The sequence below is a fragment of the Pseudorca crassidens genome, chromosome 1 (assembly GCF_039906515.1).
Source record: "Pseudorca crassidens isolate mPseCra1 chromosome 1, mPseCra1.hap1, whole genome shotgun sequence".
Taxonomy (NCBI): domain Eukaryota; kingdom Metazoa; phylum Chordata; class Mammalia; order Artiodactyla; family Delphinidae; genus Pseudorca; species Pseudorca crassidens.
The window spans coordinates 107,744,606-107,765,308 of NC_090296.1; the positions used below are offsets into that span (position 1 = coordinate 107,744,606).

Consider the following 20,703-nt stretch of genomic DNA (forward strand, 5'->3'; position numbering starts at 1 on the left):
CAATCAACAGAGCTGGACACGTGGAGCAGGGGAGACTGTGCCAGGGAGGTTTTGCATTTGGAGGGCAAGCGAGATGTTTTCGTTCACGATTATGTTTGCTGGGAAGGGAAGCTGGAGAGAGTTTGAAGTAGGGGGAAGGGAAGCGGGAAAAAGTCTGAAGTAGGGGGAAGGGTGGGCTAAAGCGCCCCTTAGCAATACCTCTGCTTCCTAGGCTCTCGTAATTTATTATTATTTTTTTAAATAAATTTATTTATTTATTTTTGGCTGCACTGGGTCTTCGTTGCACGCGGGCTTTCTCTAGTTGCAGCGAGCAGGGGCTACTCTTCATTGTGGTGCACGGGCTTCTCATTGCGGTGGCTTCTCTTGTTGTGGAGCATGGGCTCTAGGCGTGCAGGCTCAGTAGTTGTGGCACACGGGCTTAGTTGCTCCGCGGCATGTGGGATCTTCCCGGACCAGGGCTCGAACCCGTGTCCCCTCCATTAGCAGGCGGATTCTTAACCACTGTGCCACCAGGGAAGCCCTCGTAATTTATTTCTGACGTTGCCTGTGACACCACCCTTACACTCTGTGTGTAAAACGAAAAAGAGTCCAGAGTCACCATGCACGAGATGTGAGTGTGGCGTGTGAGGGGGTGAGTGTAGGAGTGACGTAGAGACAGCCGGAGGCAGCATAACAGACGGGGGGAACAGATGTGGGAGAGTTCATTCTTCAGACTGAAGGAGTCCCACTCTGGATTGACCCTCTGATTTAAAGAGGAAGGAACTGAGGACTCAGGAGATTAAGCGTTTCACTCAAACTAGTTAGTGATAGGCCAGCATCAGGATACAGTTCTTCCAAATCCTAGTCTAGCCCTTTGCTCTAGATCAGCTGTTCTCCAACTATGGGGCCCAGACCATCATCACCAGCATCACTTGGAGGCCCAGACACTGACTCAGGAACTCTGGGAATGGGACCCAGTGATAAGCCTTCCAGGGGATACTCTGACATTCAAGTTTGAGAACTAGTGTTGTAAGGTAAGAAGCCCCAGACATTTTCTATCTGTTATCCTCCTGATATCAAAAGAGAAAGTGAGTGACACAGTTCAAAAAAGCAGAGGGCAATTTAAGCACATCCAGGGGAATGACCACGAAGGGGAAGTGTCGGATTCCACATCCAGCTCCTTCAGAGGGAATGGCTGGAGGAGCTGAGCGATGAGCCTGCCGAAGAGAAGATCCCAGGGAAACACGGTGACTGCCTTGAACTAGGAGAAAAGCTGTCACACGGGAAAGTCCCAAGAATGATTCTTATGGCCGATTAGAGATGACAGTAAAACCGATTTAGAGAAGGACTGGAGAGCTTGCTAATGGCAAGAGGCATCCCAATGTGAACTGGTGACTTAGAAGTGGGCTTCTTATCAGAGCCTGAACATCATCAATGGATAATATTGTAAGAGGAATCTCAGACTCCCTTAAATTGAAACATTTGAGCAATTCAATAGACAAGATGCCTTAGAAACACACATCTACTGATGAGACTAGTCAGAACATTGTGGAATGACCAAATGGAAGGCTGCTGCATCCCAACAGCACCTTAACATGAGAACAAAAGACTCAGGCTGCACCATAAAGTGTGAAGATGCAAAGAAGGACGTGCAGACAGCAAATGCTTGAGCTTGGGCACTTTCCTTCCTGTTTGTCTTTTCCTCCCCGTAAAGGATCAAGCATTGTCTGCCTGTGGTGGGTTAGAAAGGATCTGGCTGGTAGAATGGGAAGTGGACCCATCCATGTCTCTCAGAAGAGGTAATGGGCAGTTAGGAATTTTTTTAAAAAACAAATTTATTTATTTTTCTAGTCATTTATTTTTGGCTGTGTTGGGTCTTCATTGCTGCACGCGGGTTTTCTCTAGTTGCAGCGAGCGGGGACTACTCTTTGTTGCGGTGCGCGGGCTTCTCTTGTTGCTGAGCACGGCTCTAGGCACACTGGCTTCAGTAGTTGTGGCACGTGGGCTCATTAGTTGTGTCTTGCGGGCTCTAGAGCACAGGCTCAGTAGTTGCGGTGCACGGGCTTAGTTGCTCCACAACTTCATGGACCAGGATCTTCATGGACCAGGGCTCGAACCCGTGTCACCTGCATTGGATTGTGGATTCTTAACCACTGTGCCACCAGGGAAGCCCACAGGAGCTAGGAATTTTAATCTTGGTCTTCCCATTGGAGCTTAACCCTGACTGAGTCACCTGATACCGAGAAGTCTATCTATTTTTTTTCCAAGAGAGAAAAGAAAAAAGATCGTAATTCCAGTATGTTCGCATCCATGTCATCTGGTGACAGTGGCAGGACTTCTCTCTCTAGTCCAAGTCACCCACAGGGTCTCTCTCCAGCCCTGCTTCCCATATTCCTATGGACAGTAGGAATTTTCCCAGCTGGATACAAAAAGTATATTCTCCAGTCATCATCTTAACACTTTCCTCCTCAACAGCCCCACTGCATCCGGCAGAGGCCACAGTGCTAAATGCCAGGTATAGGAGGAACAGGGATTGCTCAGAAGTCAGGGAGGAGAGGGCTCACTGCATGCTTACATGCTGCACATCTCCCTTTGGCTGGTTCCCTCCTAGAGACTCACGCTGCTCATCAACACTGTCCTCGGGGGAGTACAGAGCCCATAGCCCCTCTGCCCAAACGAGCAACTAAATGACAGATTGCTTTTTTTTTAAATAAATTTCATTTATTTATTTATTTATTTTTGGCTGCGTTGGGTCTTCACTGCTGAGCGAGGGCTTTCTCTAGCTGCGGCGAGCGGGGGCTACTCTTCGTTGCGGTGCGTGGGCTTCTCACTGCGGTGGCTTCTCTTGTTGTGGAGCATGGGCTCTAGAGCACAGACTTCAGTAGCTGTGGAACACATGCTTATTTGCTCCACGACATGTGGGATCTTCCCGGGCCAGGGCTCGAACCCATGTCCCCTGCATTGGCAGGTGGATTCTTAACCACTGTGCCACCAGGGAAGCCCCGACAGATTGTTTTATGTTTTTTGTTTTTTTTTGGGGTACGCGGGCCTCTCACTGTTGTGGCCTCTCCCGTTGCGGAGCACAGGCTCCAGACGCGCAGGCTCAGCGGCCATGGCTCACGGGCCCAGCCACTCCGTGGCATGTGGGATCTTCCCGGACCGGGGCACGAACCCGTGTCCCCTGCACCAGCAGGTGGACTCTCAACCACTGCGCCACCAGGGAAGCCCCCGACAGATTGTTTTTAACCAGCTCTTTGGAACTTCACTTCAACCCTGAGCTAAGCATTCCAGGCCACATCCTGCGTGTGCTGATGAGCTGAGTGCATTAAAAATGTCTACACAGAGCCTCAAACTAATTTGAAAACCATCCTGACTCTGCTGTATTAAGGTTTGCTTTCTTTTTCCCATCTGTCCCCAGACTAGCCAAGATCAACATAAATCGCTAATTCTGAACTGAAGGGCACTGCTAACATTTCAGGAAAAAACAAGGAGGGGAAAAATATATCTACATAGGCTTCTTCCTGAAAAAGTTAAGACACAGAACACATTGGAAGGCAAACTGCTCCTGCCTCGGGCATAGGAGGGCCCAGCTTGAGCAGAGGGGAAAACGGGGTGGGACCATGCAGGTTGGCCTTGACCTCCTGTCCGTGTCTTCACCATACCTGCTTTCCTCCCAGTCCTTGGGCTTCTTGGTTTCATTGGGTTTGATGCAGCGAATGTAGTGAGGTGTACATTTCATCAGGGTGCTCACAAGGTCATTGGCTTGTTTCTAGAAAGGAAGAGTGACACCATTTAGAAACATGGAACTTGCCCTAAAGCAGACCAACTTTCAAAGGAGACCTGTGTGCAGATGTACAGCTAGAAATTCATCCTCATGACAGTTTGTTCATTAGGCTTAACTCGGGCCTACTACACTTTCTTAAAGCTCTACTCACTGTTATGGTGATTTGAACACTCTCAAGTGGGTTTGAAATTAGATTTTTGAAAACGATGAGGTATTTTTAGTATAGTTAATAAAATAAGACAAAAAACCCCACCCCCAAACCCAGTAAATCCTCCCATATAATTCTTTTTAGGAGAAACAGGGAAGCATGCCAACTGTTAACAAATTTAGTTAATTTTATATTGACTGACGGCCTTTGCAAATACATTTTTCTCATAAACTCTGAGGGGAAGGGAGGTGCACAAACGTATTTGCAAGGATAGATCATCAAAATCCCCTGCACTCTTTTCAGGCAATCTAACCAATGAAGAATCACCTTATTAACATGATGGAAATTCACAATTAAAAAGTGGGAGATACATAAAAATCTCAGAATTCATAAATCTTTTATAGGCCATTTCATTCACCTTCTTCCTCAGCATGTCCTTTTCCAAACCTGCTGACTCACAGCCCTTTCAGTGTGGCAGGAAACTTACTCTTTCACGAACTAAAATATTCAATGTAAAATCAGCTCTTACTACCTGTGCATCGGGTACCCACGATGGAACTGGGTTCAAGAAGAAAAAGCCACATAAATAAAGCTGAACTTGCTTATGAGGTATTTCAAATCATGAGTGCCACAAATGTTGTTTGAAGAAACAGGAGCAGAGCCCACATCAGCACTCCCAGCACCACACAGCTGAGCATACCCTATGGATCCAATCATGGGGCACACATGCAACCTCTCATTCTAAGCAAATCAGCACAAAGAGAGAAAACCTCTAAAAGAAAATAGAGGAAAGGGATCTCCAAAGCCAGAAAACCATTACAAAGTCAGCAGAAGGGATCTGCCTGCAGTAGTCAACCCTCTCTCAATTAGGACTTTTCTGTTTTCATGGGTTTGGGAAATCTGAAACCCTTGAGAAAAACTCTTGGGTATATTCAAAGCAAAAGTTCTCTGTTTAGATGTGCAGAATATGGCATTCTTTGCAATGCTTGGAAGTCAGGGCAAAGCTGCCGAGGTTGTATGATCAAAGCAAAGCTCTACGATAAAAATGTAAATTGACTCTCGTCTTCCTTGTTGATGAGAGAGAGATTGTACTTGAGAAAAAATTTAATGATCTTTGCAACACGTAAGATGAAGCTGGGGAGGGACTGGTTATAATAAAGCTTTATTTTTTAAGTTCCCAAACTCTTAATTTTTATTTTTAATTTTTACGTATAACTTAGCAGACTCTTTAGTCCTAAGCATTTAGGAGCATACCTTTTCAACTTAGCATAAGAAAACACAGGGGGCAAGTTCGACTTAAGTTTATACGACACTTGACATACTTCTTTCTATTGAGCTATTCAATAGCTCAAGATAGTAACGGCTAACAAGTACTGAATATGCTTCATGGGCTAGACACATGGATTTTCTTATTTATGCCTCAGAATTTTAAGAAGTAGCTTCTTACAATTATCATTCCCATTTTTTAGATGAGAAAACGGGGCCTTAAACAAATAAAGTATTACTCAAGATGATATAACTAGTAAGCAGAAGTTAAGGCTAGAACCCAAGTCTGTGAGCTACCAAGTTTTTTTCTTAACCACAATGCCATCCTCCTCCTTAAGGAAGATATGGGATAATTTAGTGTGATAACAAAAGGAATTAACTGGGTGAGTTAGGATTAGAGAGAAGCCTTTAGGTTTTGGAATAATCATTTTGAGCAAACAGGAATATATCTCAAAATTATCCTGTATTTAGCTATGGGTCAACTTTAAATGCCCCCTGAAGTGGTTGGGAAGCAGCAGGTTGGATTTACTCTGGCTCCAGACAAGAAGAGGCCATGAGTTAGAACAGAAAGCTACCAAAGGCACTTGCCCTGCAAGGGCAGAGGCTTGCCTACAGAGGCTTGTCTACTTGCCTACAGAAGCAGGCATTAAAATATGCAGACAGGGGCTTCCCTGGTGGCGCAGTGGTTGAGAGTCCGCCTGCTGATGCAGGGGACACGGGCTCGTGCCCCGGTCCGGGAAGATCCCACATGCCGCGGAGCGGCTGGGCCCGTGAGCCATGGCCGCTGAGCCTGTGCGTCCGGAGCCTGTGCTCCGCAACGGGAGAGGCCACAACAGTGAGAGGCCCGTGTACCGCAAAAAACAAAACAAAAGTGCAGACAGGACAGTGAGAAAGGCTTAGGGTGACAGCTCCCCATTCTACCCTCCACATAGATTGTTAGCAAGCCTGAATTGGGATCCTGGCTCTGCTCTTTGCGAGCTATGTTGCAAATCACTAAATTTCTTTGGGCCCCAGTTTCCCCATCTGTAAACTAAGTAGGTTGAACTAGAAGACGTCTAATTTAATCTGAAGGCTGGAATAGATGTTAAATGTCTACGAGTCCAGTTACCTCACGGCACTCGCGTCTCTCATCATATCCGCTCCCTTAGAGGCCCAGTCTCACTTAGATACAGCTGTAGCCCAGTCCACTCTGCCAGCTCTGAGCTCCATTCCCTCCATCGTTGGCTCTAATTTCAAAACCGGTCCCTTTTAGCCACAACAATGTAGAATTTAGGAAAGCCTCAAAAATGACATGTTATTAAGGAAAGAATACTCTTATTTAAAAACAAAGATAGTGGGAGTTCTCACCAAGCAAATATTCTATTAATTAAATCCTACAGAACAGTTTTAAATTTTAAGGAATTAGAATACAATAAGATTCCCAACACTAAAACTACCTTGAACATAAATTTAATTTTTCTTCCAAGGAACTCAGGATCCCTTTAAACGTTTAACCTCAGGGATATCATTAAGATGACACTTAGTTACTATATATAAAATAACCAACAAGGTCCTACTGTATAGCACAGGAAACTATACTCAATATCTTGTAATCACCTATAATGGAAAAGAACTTAAAAAAGAATACATACATATATATGTATAACTGAATCATTTTGTTGGACACCTGAAACACATTGTAAGTCAACCATACTTCAATAAAAATTAAAAAAGAAAAAGATGATACTTAGCATCTGCAAAACATTGTAGACATGAAAGGTGTAAGAGATTGGGCCACGGCTATACATCTCTAAGAGGTGACTCGGGAGACATAAAACAGGGAGAATCTCATTCCTACATGGAGGCAGAGTGTCAGACAGGCAGAGGTCACACAGCTCACCAAGAGGATACCACTGGTGAGAATATGCGCAGTACGGTCTCCCTAGATGAGCTGGCTGACTTCAGGCTGACCTCCCCAGACCACAGCAGTCCTGAACATTTTGAGTACACCCGGAAGGTGGCTATTTTGAGCATAATACTAGACGAGAATATGAAGGGGTCAAGTCTTCCAAGGAGGAGAAAAATGCTCCTAACACCACCCTGCTTTTTATAGGGAATAAGTTGGACTGAGAATCCAGACCACTTGAACGTGAGTCACTGCAGCCTTGAGGATCTGGGCCCCTTGGATCTGAATGTGACAGTCTTGTGACTAGATTTTCCAGCCTGGAGCTAATCCTGATCCAGGACCTAGAAGTTAAAGCTTGAGTCAGAGCTCCGTGCAGATGTCAATTATCTGGGGCCTCGTGAGAACCGCATCTCCTCCCTGTCGTCAACTCTCTGCCCCAGTGAACTCAATCCAGACACTGTCCCAGGACTACTGTAGGTCTCAAGTTCCTTGAACATGACTGTCCTTAACCCCAGAGGACTCTACCCTCCAACTCAAAACCCTACCCTCTAGCGTGCGCCTGACTTCCTGCACAAAACCTGAAGCTCCTCCGGATGGAAGCGTCTCGTGGCTGTGATGTTCCCTTTATTTCACGCAGGGCTTATGCCCTCAGAGGCTGGGAAGACAGGCTTCCATAGGTGCAGCACTCGGAGAAGAAAACGCTCGTGAACAAAACAGGCAGCAGCAACTGTGGTGTTCACGGGGCCGGGGTTATCGGAGGGCACTGTGAGAAGGACATGTAGGATCTGGACACACAGAGCCACACAGGGGGATGGACAGTCAGAACAAGCACATCAAGTGTCCACTGAGAATTAGGCAGAGATGAAGAAGCGTGGCAGAGAGGGAGGGGACAGATGGAGTAGTATGGAACAGGAAAGCATACACGGTTTGGGCTTATTATGTTTCAGGCAGTGTGTGCCTTAGAGGGACGATGGAAATTAATCACCACAGTACCCCCCTGAGATAGGTACTGAAATCTCTAAGGCAAAAGAGGCACTGAGAGTTTAGGTAACTTGCTGGCGATCACATGGTGAGGGATTTGAACACAGGTGACAAGCCCCAGAGCCCTACCTACTCTTAATCACTCAATGATTCCATTGATTATAAAGACAGGGTGGTATTTAATTGGTATGATTCTTTAAAAAACTGTATTTAATATACACTCTACTATATATAAAATAGATAATCAACAAGGACCTACTGTATAGCACAGGGAACTCTACTCAGTACTCTGTAATAACCTACACAGGAAAAGAAACTGAAAAAGAATGGATATGTGTATATGTATAACTGAATCACTTTGCTGTACACCTGAAACAAACTCAACATTATAAATCAACTATAATATAAAATAAAAATTAAAAAAATATAATAAAAATATAAAATAAGAAACTGTTTTTAACTGGTATAATTAAATAAGAAAACGTTTAGCGACTGTTTTTCAAAAAATTACATGATGGAGTGTGTTTGACACAACCTCTAAATTCAGAGAGTAATCAGGGACAACCGATTTCACCACACAGTGCCTCCGATAATTCAATGCACTCTCCATGAGAGGCTCTCAAGAAACACTAAGAATTCCTCTGACTTTGAGACACTGTGAAGCCCAGATGCCTGTAATTCACAGAAAGGAGGGCCCACAAGACCCAGGGCGGAAGGTGCATGAATTCCCCATATAAGACCCAGTAGAATTTCAGGTTCGTAAAGTTCCATAATTGGCAAGTTCTGGGGTCTGGTCTGGAAAAGCATCATCAAAATCCAAAATGTGGCTCTTGATCATAAAATCTCTCTGACAGTTTAATGTGAATTCTCCTAGATTCAGTATAAAGCCACTTCCTCTTAGAAAGTAACTGATTATCATCTGCTGACTATTAAGCTGTGAGGTACTTAATATCCATTTGGGGTTTCAGTACAGCCAAGTCCAATTCACCTGCGTCCTGGAACCCTTTCTCAAGCAGCAACGTTACTTCTGGCCATCTTCTGTAACGAATCTGTTACATCTCCCTGACCGCATCCCGGCCCAGGGGTGTAGTTCCTGACGCCTAGAAAACCCTACCTCTTAATAGGCATCCATCAATTTCCCTATTAAAATAGAACAAACCTTTATTTTGCTTCCAGCAGTAGTTGGGCGTCCTTTCTTGTCAGCCTGCAGATTTTCCGGAAATAAAGACTTTATAAAAGGTCTGGAAAAGGAGAAAGAGGATGGATTAGCAATCAGTAAGTACCTTGGGGGCTGGAAAGCCTGCTTCCATAGAGAATGGAGAGCGTCGTCCAGAAGCACAGAACCTTGGATACAGAATGGGCATCTGACTCAAGCCATCAAGTTGTGACCCGGGAGAAAAAAAGCAATGGACACAAGAAACGTAGAGAGAGAATTCTAAGACGGAAGCATCTTGGAGTCTAGACCTGAAAACTAAAATTTTAAACTCTGCCTTTCAAATTTCCCCACCCACTAGAACTGAGATACACCTTGGCAACAGGACACAACAGAGGGGGGTCAGTGTGGGTTTTGAGTTAAGTAAGATAGACCAGAATGCAGGGATTTCTATGAATTGTCCAGATCCAATGCAGATTCTGCTTTGCTGCAAAGCAGGGTTTCTCAGTCTCGGTGCTACTGATATTTGGGATTGGATAATTCTGTGCTGGGGCCTGGGGCTGCTTTACACACTCTAGGATGTTTCATAGCATCAGTGGCCTCTGCCCACAAGATGTCAATAGGGCACTGTATCCACCCTCCCCTCCCTCAAGCAAAAAACCTAGACAAAACGTGTTTTGAGTATGAGCAATTTTAAGTGCAGCTAATCCACTAATGCTTCGCCTGCTGAATATGCAACTTCATTAGTAGTTGTAACTGAGCTACATCTGTCGACAGGCCTGCCTCAAAAGGCACAGGGCAGGGACAATGTCTTAGTCACCTTAGTGTCCCTGGTGTCTGGAACAGAGCCTAGTACACAGTAGGTGCTCAATAAATATTTGCGGATTGAATGAATGATGTGATCCATGTAAATTAGGAATCTGCCACTCAAAGGAAATTCCCCCTAAAAGACTTATTGGGCATCACGGATTTTCTAGGAAGTCTCCACAGCATTCTACTTTCATAACCTCACCAGACACAATTATAGATTTTTTACAGCACATGTGTTTACCAAACAACAGACCATGTCTACATGACAGGAGTTTTACATGGAAGTATCAATAGCTCTTGAATTTTGCAGTAATTTTAATAATTAAAAAGAAAAAAACCTCTGAAAGCATGCCCGCACCTGATTTTCATAAACTCCAAAAGCCACGACTTGTGGCTTACCTGACTTTTTAAGAGCAAATAGATTTTACGTTTTGAGAGAAGAATCTCCGAAGTGAGGGGTGTGAGTGCCACGGAAGTGCAGGCCTGGGGAGATGAGGGCCAGGGAGGAGGGGAGGCTGGAGGGAGGGGAAGAGGGTTAAACGGAGCAGAACTTCGAACCACGGACCAAAAAGGAAACTCAGTTTTGCTTTCATTGAAGTCAGGCCTTTTCTAGACAATTATCAGGCTTGCAGCTGTTGATCAAAGAAGTTAACCTTGATATTATGATAGTTGAAGTAACAGAGACTAAAATGGCAACTATTACTTGGAGACAGCTCTAAAACTTGTAAAATCTGGAAGACTGTGCAATATTGTACTTGCCAGGCATGGACAGGCCTGATCATGTAAATGACATCTCACATCACTACCCAGGACCACGGGGGACCTTTGCACGGAAGAGGCAAGGAAAGGACATGGCAAAGCTGGCCCTGGGAGCTCCAGCAGCTTGCAAGGCGGATGCCCCCACTGCTCTGCGCTTTTAGCTTACTCAGGGTCTTGGGGGTTAAAATGGATCTCTGAGTGCCCCTCCCTGAGTTCTTGAGCCATTTCCCAAGGGCTTCAGCAATTCAGGTTAACTTCGGTTTAGCTAAGCTATTAGCATTTTCAAAAACAGAGGGAGAATTCTTGGGATGATGTCCCGAGGGCAAAGTGTCACAGAGCCAGACTGTCTCACTCTTAGACTGTCAGGCACAGCCATCCCAACCCAACTCCAGAATGGGCACTTCTCCCTGATAAAACCATTGAAAATGATGAAACTGGGGGCCCTGAAGGGCATGCAGATAGCACTTAGCATGTGGGGTGGGAAGTATCAGGGGTACAAGGGAGAGACTAAGACCGGGGGGGAAAAAGCTGTTTTGAGAAGCTGAATTGTCTAATGATAACCCAGACCCAACAGCACAAGGAAACGTAACGCCGACCATTCGAATGTCACACGTTTGTTCTAATATTGAAAATCCGATCAAACCTCTATCCTGTGTCGGATAAGGCAAACACACTTACAGCTCACTGCTCTGCATAAGCTCGATCAGATCCATAAACAGCACATCACGGTTCCGCTCACAAAAGCCATCCATGTCATAGGATACCTGGCCAAGAATGGAAAGATATCGAATTTTACCCTTTAAGTATTTCATTGAATAAAACATCCAAGCTGGCATGGCTGTCCTCCAGAGAGTGTGTGTATTTCCAGATATAACAATTGGGCTTTCATCCCGATCTGTCACATTAAGGCTGTGCATGTTTTAACTTGTTAGATGACTTCAGCTGGCGATGGCCTGGAGATGCTGACGGATGGTCTCTGGCTGCTTACACGATCCAAATAGTACGTGACCAGGACCCCAGCTCTCATGATTACACAGCCCTTCTTCGATGGATCTATAGGCATATGTAAATAATACACTTAATTCTTCCTCTAAATTTTAGGTAAGATGGAGTAAAATAAAACTCTCTGTGCTCACTAACGCACTGCAGTGGGCCATGTCATCTGAGGCTTTTCGATCTCTCCTACAAATGGTGTCAGAGTTAGATCAGTTTAGTTGAAGTCTCATGCTCAAGGACCCTCCTTAGTTAATAAGAGACTTATTGGGATGAAGGGTGAGACCAATGAATTTCCACAGTACTAGGAAGTCCCCAGATATCATGACATCAATTTACTTATCTGTGTATCACCAGTACCCACACAAAGCTTGGTACCCAGTAGCACCCAGTAATCACGCATTTTATGAGAACCCCAAAGGGAGCCTCTGGTCCTTATGTATACTCCCAGGGAGGATGGGCAAGTAAAAAATGCAAGCTTGTGATTGCGTAAGAGGCGAGAAAAAATCTCATTCCTTCAGCAGTTAATATATAGGTTGGGGCTTCCCTGGTGGCGCAGTGGTTGAGAGTCTGCCTGCTAATGCAGGGGACACGGGTTCGAGCCCTGGTCTGGGAGAATCCCGCATGCCGCGGAGCAACTAAGCCCGTGAGTCATAACTACTGAGCCTGCGCTCCGCAACAAGACAGGCCGCAATAGTGAGAGGCCCGCGCACCGCGATGAAGAGTGGCCCCCGCTTGCCACAACTAGAGAAAGTCCTCGCACAGAAACGAAGACCCAACACAGCAAAAATAAATAAATTAATAAACTCCTACTCCCAACACCTTTAAAAAATATATATATATATATATATATATATATATATATATATATAGGTTGATTCATGCTTATGTTATATTAAGGATGATTCATGCTAAAAAATACACAGTGGTGTATACACACTATCTTTTGTTTGTCTCTCCAAATATTTCATGGGTCCCATGTTGTTGAATAAATGAATGATGGATGAATAAAACACAGTGAGGCACATAAAACTCTATGGACACTGCTTTCAGTTGCCTCGTGAGAAAATAGATTACAGACCCAAAGGCTTATTAATACAGATAGACATTGAAAAGGATAGCTTCCCCTTTCCTGCTGAAGCCCTGCTCCCTGGCCATACCTTCCCAGCGTAATGGTGAATAATGAAGCCTTGGTTCCAGCTGTTGAAGTGCTCATGGTTCCCAATCTGCATCTGAAGTTTCTGGAGCAGCGTCTGATCTGCTCCCTCACCCACCGCGTGCATCGTGGCACATACATCATCCAGGATGCTCATGATCCCAGGGGGGTTCTGATGGGACCAAGAGAGCAAAGTCCCAACTCAGTGACTGTTTTAAAACATATACTGTTTATCAGGTCTTTCCTTAAGCAAGGAAACCGCTCCCTAGATTTAAGATACCATCTTGAAAGTCAATCTTTCCCTTTGAGGGAGAATGCTATTAATACTCCCAAATGGGAGTCACCACTTAGATCTAACGATGGGGGAAAGTCCATTTTCAAAAACAAAAAGAGAATAGTTTAACTCCCTGAAGTTTTATTCAAAGCCATAAACAGATCATTATCTGCTCACTCCTATTTGTACTAGGGTGATTTTTTAAACCCGAAAGATAAAAACATTTCCCTTGGACCCTAATTCATTTCTTAATGTTCGCTTTCAGCCTGTTACCCATATAGACATGGTTAATACAGCTACACACTGGACACATTCTATCATGTATTACTTTTTCTGCATAGCACTAGTTTATAAATAATCCTGCTGTTTTACACAGTCTTTATACTTATTATTTTGATGGCTGTATCTCCCTACTCTTATATGCTATCGTTTATTTAAGGACTGAGTTCTCTATGGATGTTTTCACTGTTTCCAGTTGGGACTTTTATAAAAAAACAGAACACAACAGTACTGTACAGATCTCTCTCTATACCCTTTTATTTCCTTTTGAATCATTTCTAGGGCTAAAGTCCTAGAAGTTGTATAAATGGTCTAGGAGGCAGGGCCAAGTTTATATCTCTTCATATGCTATGCCATCAACATAAGTCATAACTGTCTTCCCTTAAGATTCAGTAACAACCTCCGTTCGTAAATTGGCAATGTACTCATACACACGTGTATATTAACTACAAGAGTAAAACTCTATTTTCACACATATACCCATAAGCAAAATAAATGTAATCGCTACAACTCTCTGCAAATCAGAGCCGTCACTTTGCTTATTCTAATACAATGACAGAGAGAACACAAACTCACTTAGTGTAAACCTGTGAGCCGTGAAGAGACACACCAGACCGATACTTACAACTTTGTTCTCGATGAGGTCACACACGATTTTGTTATTAAAGTAATCGATGGGTGTCCATCTGATGCCTTCTTGAACATATTCTTCCTGTAGAACAGAAAGTGGGAATTCACAGTATTACCCAGTGGAGACCAGCTGGAGCTCTGCACGTGACGGATACCACAGGCACAGGAATCATGAGGAAGGAAAAACCTGAATGCCCTTCAATAAAAACTTGCAATCTTAATTTCTTCTAAGAGGAAGAGGAAAGGAGCATTTCATTGCTTGGTCATTTTTATGTTTGGTTGGAACCATATGAAATTGATCCCATACAACTGTTTTTGACTTTAAAATGGCTTAACCTGTAGGTCCAGTTATAGAACCATCTTTTTGAACTCAACATGGAACAGAAGTACAGATTCGCATCTAGGTGCGTAAAGGGAAGGCCCCTCATTCAGGTCAGCTGCTCGTTACACTTGATGAACACCATCACACTCTCCTGGTTTTCCTCCTTCCTCATCAGTCTGGCTTTGTTAGCTTCCTTTGCTGGCTCTTTCTTTTTATCCAGATCCTTATACTGATGGAGACTTTCAGGGCTCCATCTCCCAGCCTTGTTTCCTCCACTCTCGTTCTCTAGGTAATTCCAGTCAACTCCCTGGCTTAAAATAACACCTATAGCCTAATGACACCTGAATTCATTTCTCTAGTCTAGACTTCCCCACTGAGTTCCAGATTCATATATTGATGTATTTCATATACTGGAATTTCCACCCAGAGGTATAACAGGCCTCTCAAACCTACCAGGTTCTGGCCCTCCATCCCTCCACTGTCTCCAACCAAGTGCTCTCATCTTACCCTTCAGTAAACAGTCTCCCCATTGGCCCTGTTATTCAAGCTACAGAGGAAGGAATCATCCCTGACTCCTTTTCCCTTTGGTAATTATACTGAGCAACTCAGGCTGACTCACTCTCCAAAATATATGCCAGCTCTGACCACGTCACCACAGCACCACCTCTACTGCTGCCATCACTGTCTACTCACCCCCTTTCTTGCCCAGTCTCAGGCAGGAGGCTCCTAACCGGTTTTGAAACTTCCACTCCTGTTTGCCCTCCCCTGCCCCACCCTACCTGTAGGTCTACAGAGCCAGAGCCACCTGGTGAAAAACAAACACAAATCAGCTCGCGTCACTCTCTAGTCAAAATTCTCCAATGGCTTCCCATCGTACTTACTCAAAAATCTACCACCCCCTACAAAGTTCCTCTGTGATCTAGCCTCCGCCTTCTTCTCCCATCTCAGTCCCTACCATGTCCTCCCTTAGGGTTTTGCTCTAGCTACACTGATGGACTGGAAGAATCCCAGGGCAGAGGTTTCTGTGAAAACCATTGGTCACTGGGGTTCCTAAGCAGAGGCACGAACACGTCCGTGAACAAACATTCCTCAAACAGCCCTTGATGTGTGTAATGGGTTGAATGTGTCCCCCAAGATTTTGTGTCCACCTAGAACCTCAAAATGTGAGGAAATAGGATGTCTGTAGGTATAATTAGCTAGGAATCTCGTAAATAAAATGATCGTGGATTTAGGGTGATCCCTAAATCCAATGACTGGCGCCTTTATAAGAGAAAAGAATGAGATTTGGATGCAGACAGAAGGTCATGTGAAGACACAGGCAGAGATTGAAGTTAGGCTGCCACAAGACCAGGAATGCCAGGAGCCACCACAAGCTAGAAAAGGCAAGGAAGGATTTTCTCCTAGAGCCCTTGGAACGAGTGTTACCCTAGTGACAGTTTGATTTTGAATTCTGGCCTCCTGACCTGGGAGAGAAAAAAATTTTATTGTTTTAAGCAATCCAGTTTGTGGTACCTTATTACAGCGACCCAAGAAATCGACCAACAGTAGGTACCAGGATAAAAGGGAACCTGCCCTGGACTTTCAGAAGGTAGTATAAGCCAGACAAGTTACCTCAAGTCCAAATTTAAATACCAGCTTTGTTAAAGACACATTTATTTTTATGTTAGGTTGGGAGCAGAGCAAATCTGAGAAAACCAAGTTTTCCTTTGGAACACAGTATATGCCACAGACAGCTGGGCTTGGAATAGGCTTCCATTTCTACTTGGTCAGTGAGTCAGAGAGTAGTAAAAACAGCCAGTCCTAAGTCCAACTTCACAGCATCATTTACTTAAAGAAGAAAGAAAAGGTAGCAGATGGTGTTTATACTTCAGACTAAAATGTCACAGTGGCATATGGTATTTCTGCCTGACTCTATTAAGTACATTTCCTAATACAAGACTAAAATCTGAATCTATTACCAAAAGAGAGAAATCTATACCCTTTAAAACAAAACAAATTAGAAATAGAACAAGATGAAGGAAGGGGGACTGCTCACCTGTTCTGCCTTTAATGTGAGTTCAATAAAAATCTGCTGTAATTTTTCATTAACAAAATTGATACAAAACTGTTCAAAGCCATTTTTCTGGGGAAAAAAAAGGAAAATGTTACTTTCATGTAATTGTTTCTGCAAAATCATTTTAAAGTCGTTTGTTGAGTGATTTAGTGAAAAGGCTTAACAGAAATGTTGGTGGCATCAGTAGAAAGCAGCGTAGTTTATATTTAGGAGAAACTAATTTGGTAAAAGTACATGAAGAACTCAGAGGCAAAAATGAGCCATGATGGTTTTTCTTCCATGGCCTAGAATTATTTCTTTCAAGCCAGGTAAAAAGTATCTCCCTTCATAGTCTCCAACTACTCAAACTGGTCTTACCTGAAATATTTCAAAGCCATAGATGTCTAGGACACCAATGTTGTATTCCTCGTGGTCCTTCTCCATCGCTTTGTTGATGGACTAGAAGAAAGTAACCAGCATGGTAAGTAATTCCTTTTACATTCATATTAAAAATGGGCATGCATGGGGGGAAGGGAAGCAGCTACTCCCGGTTACTAGAAATAGAGGATGACAAAAAGACAGGTGAATTGCCCCTTAAAAAAAGGTCTCAGTGCAATGTCAAGTACTTTGGGAAACCACCAGAATCCAATAAAAACTAGTCTGGTAGGGAAAAAAAAGTTTGCTTAATGATGAAAACCACTCATTTCTGGCAGAGCTAGTTTGTCTCAAGAAGTCTTAAGATTTAGAAGAAAATATCATCTTGGGTGATTGAAGTCAAACCTATTTCACAAAAAGAACCAATATTGCAAGATTTGTAAATATTATTTCCATTGACCCCATTCAGTACAGACATACTTCAGAGATACTGCAGGTTTGCCTCCAGACCACTGCAATAAAGCAAATGTCACAAAAAAGTGAGTCACAGCATATCTCTGGGTTTCCCAGTGCATATAAAAGTTATGTTTACACTATACTGCAGTCTATTAAGTGTGCAATAGCATTACATCTAAAAAAAAGTACATACTTTCATCAAAAAGTACTTTATTGCTAAAAAATGCTATCTTCTGAGCCTTTAGCAAGTCACAGTAGTAACATCAAAGATCACAGAACACCATCACAAATATAATAACGAAAAAATTTGAAATATCGCGAGAGTTACCAAAACGTGACACAGAGACACGAAATGTTGTAGGAAAAACGGTACCGGCAGACTTGTTCAACAGAGTTGCCACAAACCTTCAATTGGTAAAAAAAACACAGTATCTGCAAAGTGCAATAAAATGAGGGATGCCCTGTAGTCAATTAATGATCACCTAACATAATACGGCAGGAATGTCAAGAAGACAGTCTCTATTCTCAGAGGCAACTATGGATAGTAATACCATAAATTAGTATTAAAGGGAAGGTAATAAAAGCAGCTTACACATATTCAACAATCACCTGTGCCAGGCTTCGCTAAGGGCTTCTCAAGTGCTGTTTCATTTAATTCTCACTACAATTCTCTTGACAACAGTGACAACATCATAAAGCATAAGATCACACTGGACAAGAGGAAGGGTCTGGAATTAAATTTAAGTAGTATGAGGACTATATCTGTGTTCTTGACCACTGTGAGGAGAGACGTGTAATCAATGGAACAGACAATGACAGGAGGGTAGGTGGAGGTGAGAGGGGGTTGGTGAGGACTGCAGGGGAGGGAGGAAAATTCCTGGGGGTGGTGAACAACCGGATGAATTTTTAAGTACCAGAGGCGTTTTCCAGGTGAAGAAAAGGACACTCATCTTTTATGAGTCAATGGGTAATGATACACAGCACTTAGCCCAGTGCCTGGCAAACAGTCAGGGCTTAGTAAATGTCAGCTCCAATTAGTATCGCTTATCTACCTCATTATACCACACAAAAAATCAAGGGAAGACAGAAAGGAAATAAGGTGGGAAGGCCAGCACCGGAAGGTGCACTGAACAGAGACAAGAGATGTGGGTTCTAACCCCAGTTCGGCACTACCCTCTTGCTGAATGGCCTTGGGCGAAACCACCAACACTCAGGGCTAAGATTCCCTTCTCAGTAAAAATGAGGGGCCTGGACAAGGTAAAAGAATGACTAATGTTTCGTTATGACCCTGACCTTCCCAAGCAATCTTACCCTTAAAATAACCACAAGTAGTACACAGAATAACTACCCTATCCTGCCCCGACTTACTCAACCCTAAACACACCCACCATACTTTAAGCCTTATAGATGTTGCTGCCTGGACTCAAACACAGACTTTTTGGATCTAATGGCCAGGCTGCTGTCCCTTGACTAGGGTCCCCCTGGGGTCCTTTCTGGCTTGAATATGTAAAAGGCAGAGGAATGAAATAGCTGGAGCACTGCCGAATTACCTGGGCTCAATTCCTAGTTTATCACTTAATAGTGGTGTGCCCTTGGGGAAGTTCCTTAACCTCTCTGTGCCTGTTAGCTTATCCGTAAGATAGAGATAATAATACCTAAGTCACAGGGTTGTTGTAAAAATTAAGTTATTTTTTTCTAAACTACTTAGAACAGGATCTGCCACATACTAAGTGCTATATAAGTGCTTGCTATTATTATTCCACCATTTAGAAGCTACAGTGATTAACAGACTGCCACTGGCAGTTCCACACTGCTGAGAGACTAATTTTCACAATCTATAAGTGGTACACATATATAAATATGTATTTATATGAATATGTATAGATAATATTTATACGGTCATGCCAGCATTTAAAAAATATATGGCAGTTTAAAAAATATATCCAAAAAGTCTCTGATACTCTTCCCCCCCAAAAGTGGAACCTAATTCCCCTCTCCTTAACTGTGGACTGTACTTAGTGACTTGCTTCTAATGAACAGAAGATGGCACAGTGGCAATATCTGAGGACATTAAAAGCTTCGTGGCTTCTTCCTTGCTCTCTCTTAGACTATTCACTCTGGGGGAAACCAACTGTCATGTCGGGAGGATACTCAAGCAGCCCAGAAAAGAGGCTCATGTAGCAAGGAACTGAGGCGTCTTGCCCACAGCCATATGAGTGCACCATCTTGCAACCAGGTTCTCCACCCTTAGTCAAGCCGTGTAGTTTTTTCTTTTTTTGGCTGCATTGGGTCTTCGTTGCTGTGTACGGGCTTTCTCTAGTTGCGGCGAGCAGAAGCTACTCTTCACCGCGGTGTGCGGGCTTCTCATTGTGGTGGCTTCTCTTCTCTAGAGCACGGGTTCTAGGCAAGTGGGCTTCAGTAGTGGCTTGCGGGCTCTAGAGCGCAGGCTCAGTAGTTGTGGCGCATGGGCTTAGTGGCTCCGTGGCATATGGGATCTTCCTGGACCAGGAATCAAACCCGTGTCCCCTGTATTGGCAGGCGGACTCTCAACCACTGCGCCACCAGGGAAGTCCAGGCCTTGTAGTTCTAATCAGCATCTTGACTGCACTCTCATCCTTGAATCAGAACCACCAAACTAAGTCACTTCCAAATACCTGACCCACAGAAACTATGAAAGAATACATGCTTACTGTTTTAAGCCACTAAGTTTGGGGTGAATTTGTAACATAGCAGTAGATGACAAGTACAACATTCTAAACCTTTAGACTCAAGGATTCATGACCATGGGTCTCCTCTTTTTCTGGCCTGTAGTCCTGGCTTTACTAAATATTTTGTCCACAAGAGGCTGTTACCATATTAGAGTCTTGCTGGACAATGCTAGAAGTAAAAGTGGAAAAGTAAAAAATGATCCCAGGGTGAGGAGAAAAAGTGGAGGAGCAAAGTAACGGTTATAAGGAATGAGACAAAACACGGAAACAAAGCTCTGAGAAGTTTCACTCTTTACGTGATGCTAAAATACTTGCTAAAGTTTCACTCTTTACGTGATGCTAAAATACTTGCTAAAGTTTCACTCTTTACGTGATGCTAAAATACTTGCTAAAGTTTCACTCTTTACGTGATGCTAAAATACGTGAAGCATCAACAATGCCGAGCTGTGTTTACTTACATCTACCAAGAAATCAAAGACCCTGGAGTGCAGGGCCTTGGCGAGCGCGTCCCTGGTGTAACACGCCTGCTCCACGTTGAGGGTCACGTGGATTGACTCCGACTTGCCTCCCCACTTGCTGTCCATCTGCCGGCTCGTTAGCTTTTCTTTCAACCGGTCCTGGTTGATCCCCAGGAGATAGGCAGGAAAAGCCAAAACTATACAAAACAAAACAAAACATGACTGTCTTTCAGAATCTTAACAAGTCATCTCATA

General features: G+C 43.7%; 1 protein-coding gene across 3 annotated transcripts in view; it reads right to left on the reverse strand.

Annotated features, from left to right (window-relative positions):
• MYO1E (myosin IE) overlaps positions 1 to 20,703 on the reverse strand; it is a 205,307-nt gene that overhangs the window by 45,275 nt on the left and 139,329 nt on the right. For all 3 annotated transcript variants that reach the window (XM_067748563.1, XM_067748572.1, XM_067748554.1), the window contains 8 exons: positions 20,449 to 20,645; positions 16,830 to 16,910; positions 16,455 to 16,541; positions 14,093 to 14,179; positions 12,919 to 13,086; positions 11,444 to 11,529; positions 9,203 to 9,284; positions 3,642 to 3,748 (listed from right to left, as the gene is read on the reverse strand). In XM_067748563.1, coding sequence (XP_067604664.1) covers positions 3,642 to 3,748; positions 9,203 to 9,284; positions 11,444 to 11,529; positions 12,919 to 13,086; positions 14,093 to 14,179; positions 16,455 to 16,541; positions 16,830 to 16,910; positions 20,449 to 20,645 — 895 coding nt within the window. The remainder of the gene's footprint in view (positions 1 to 3,641; positions 3,749 to 9,202; positions 9,285 to 11,443; positions 11,530 to 12,918; positions 13,087 to 14,092; positions 14,180 to 16,454; positions 16,542 to 16,829; positions 16,911 to 20,448; positions 20,646 to 20,703) is intronic.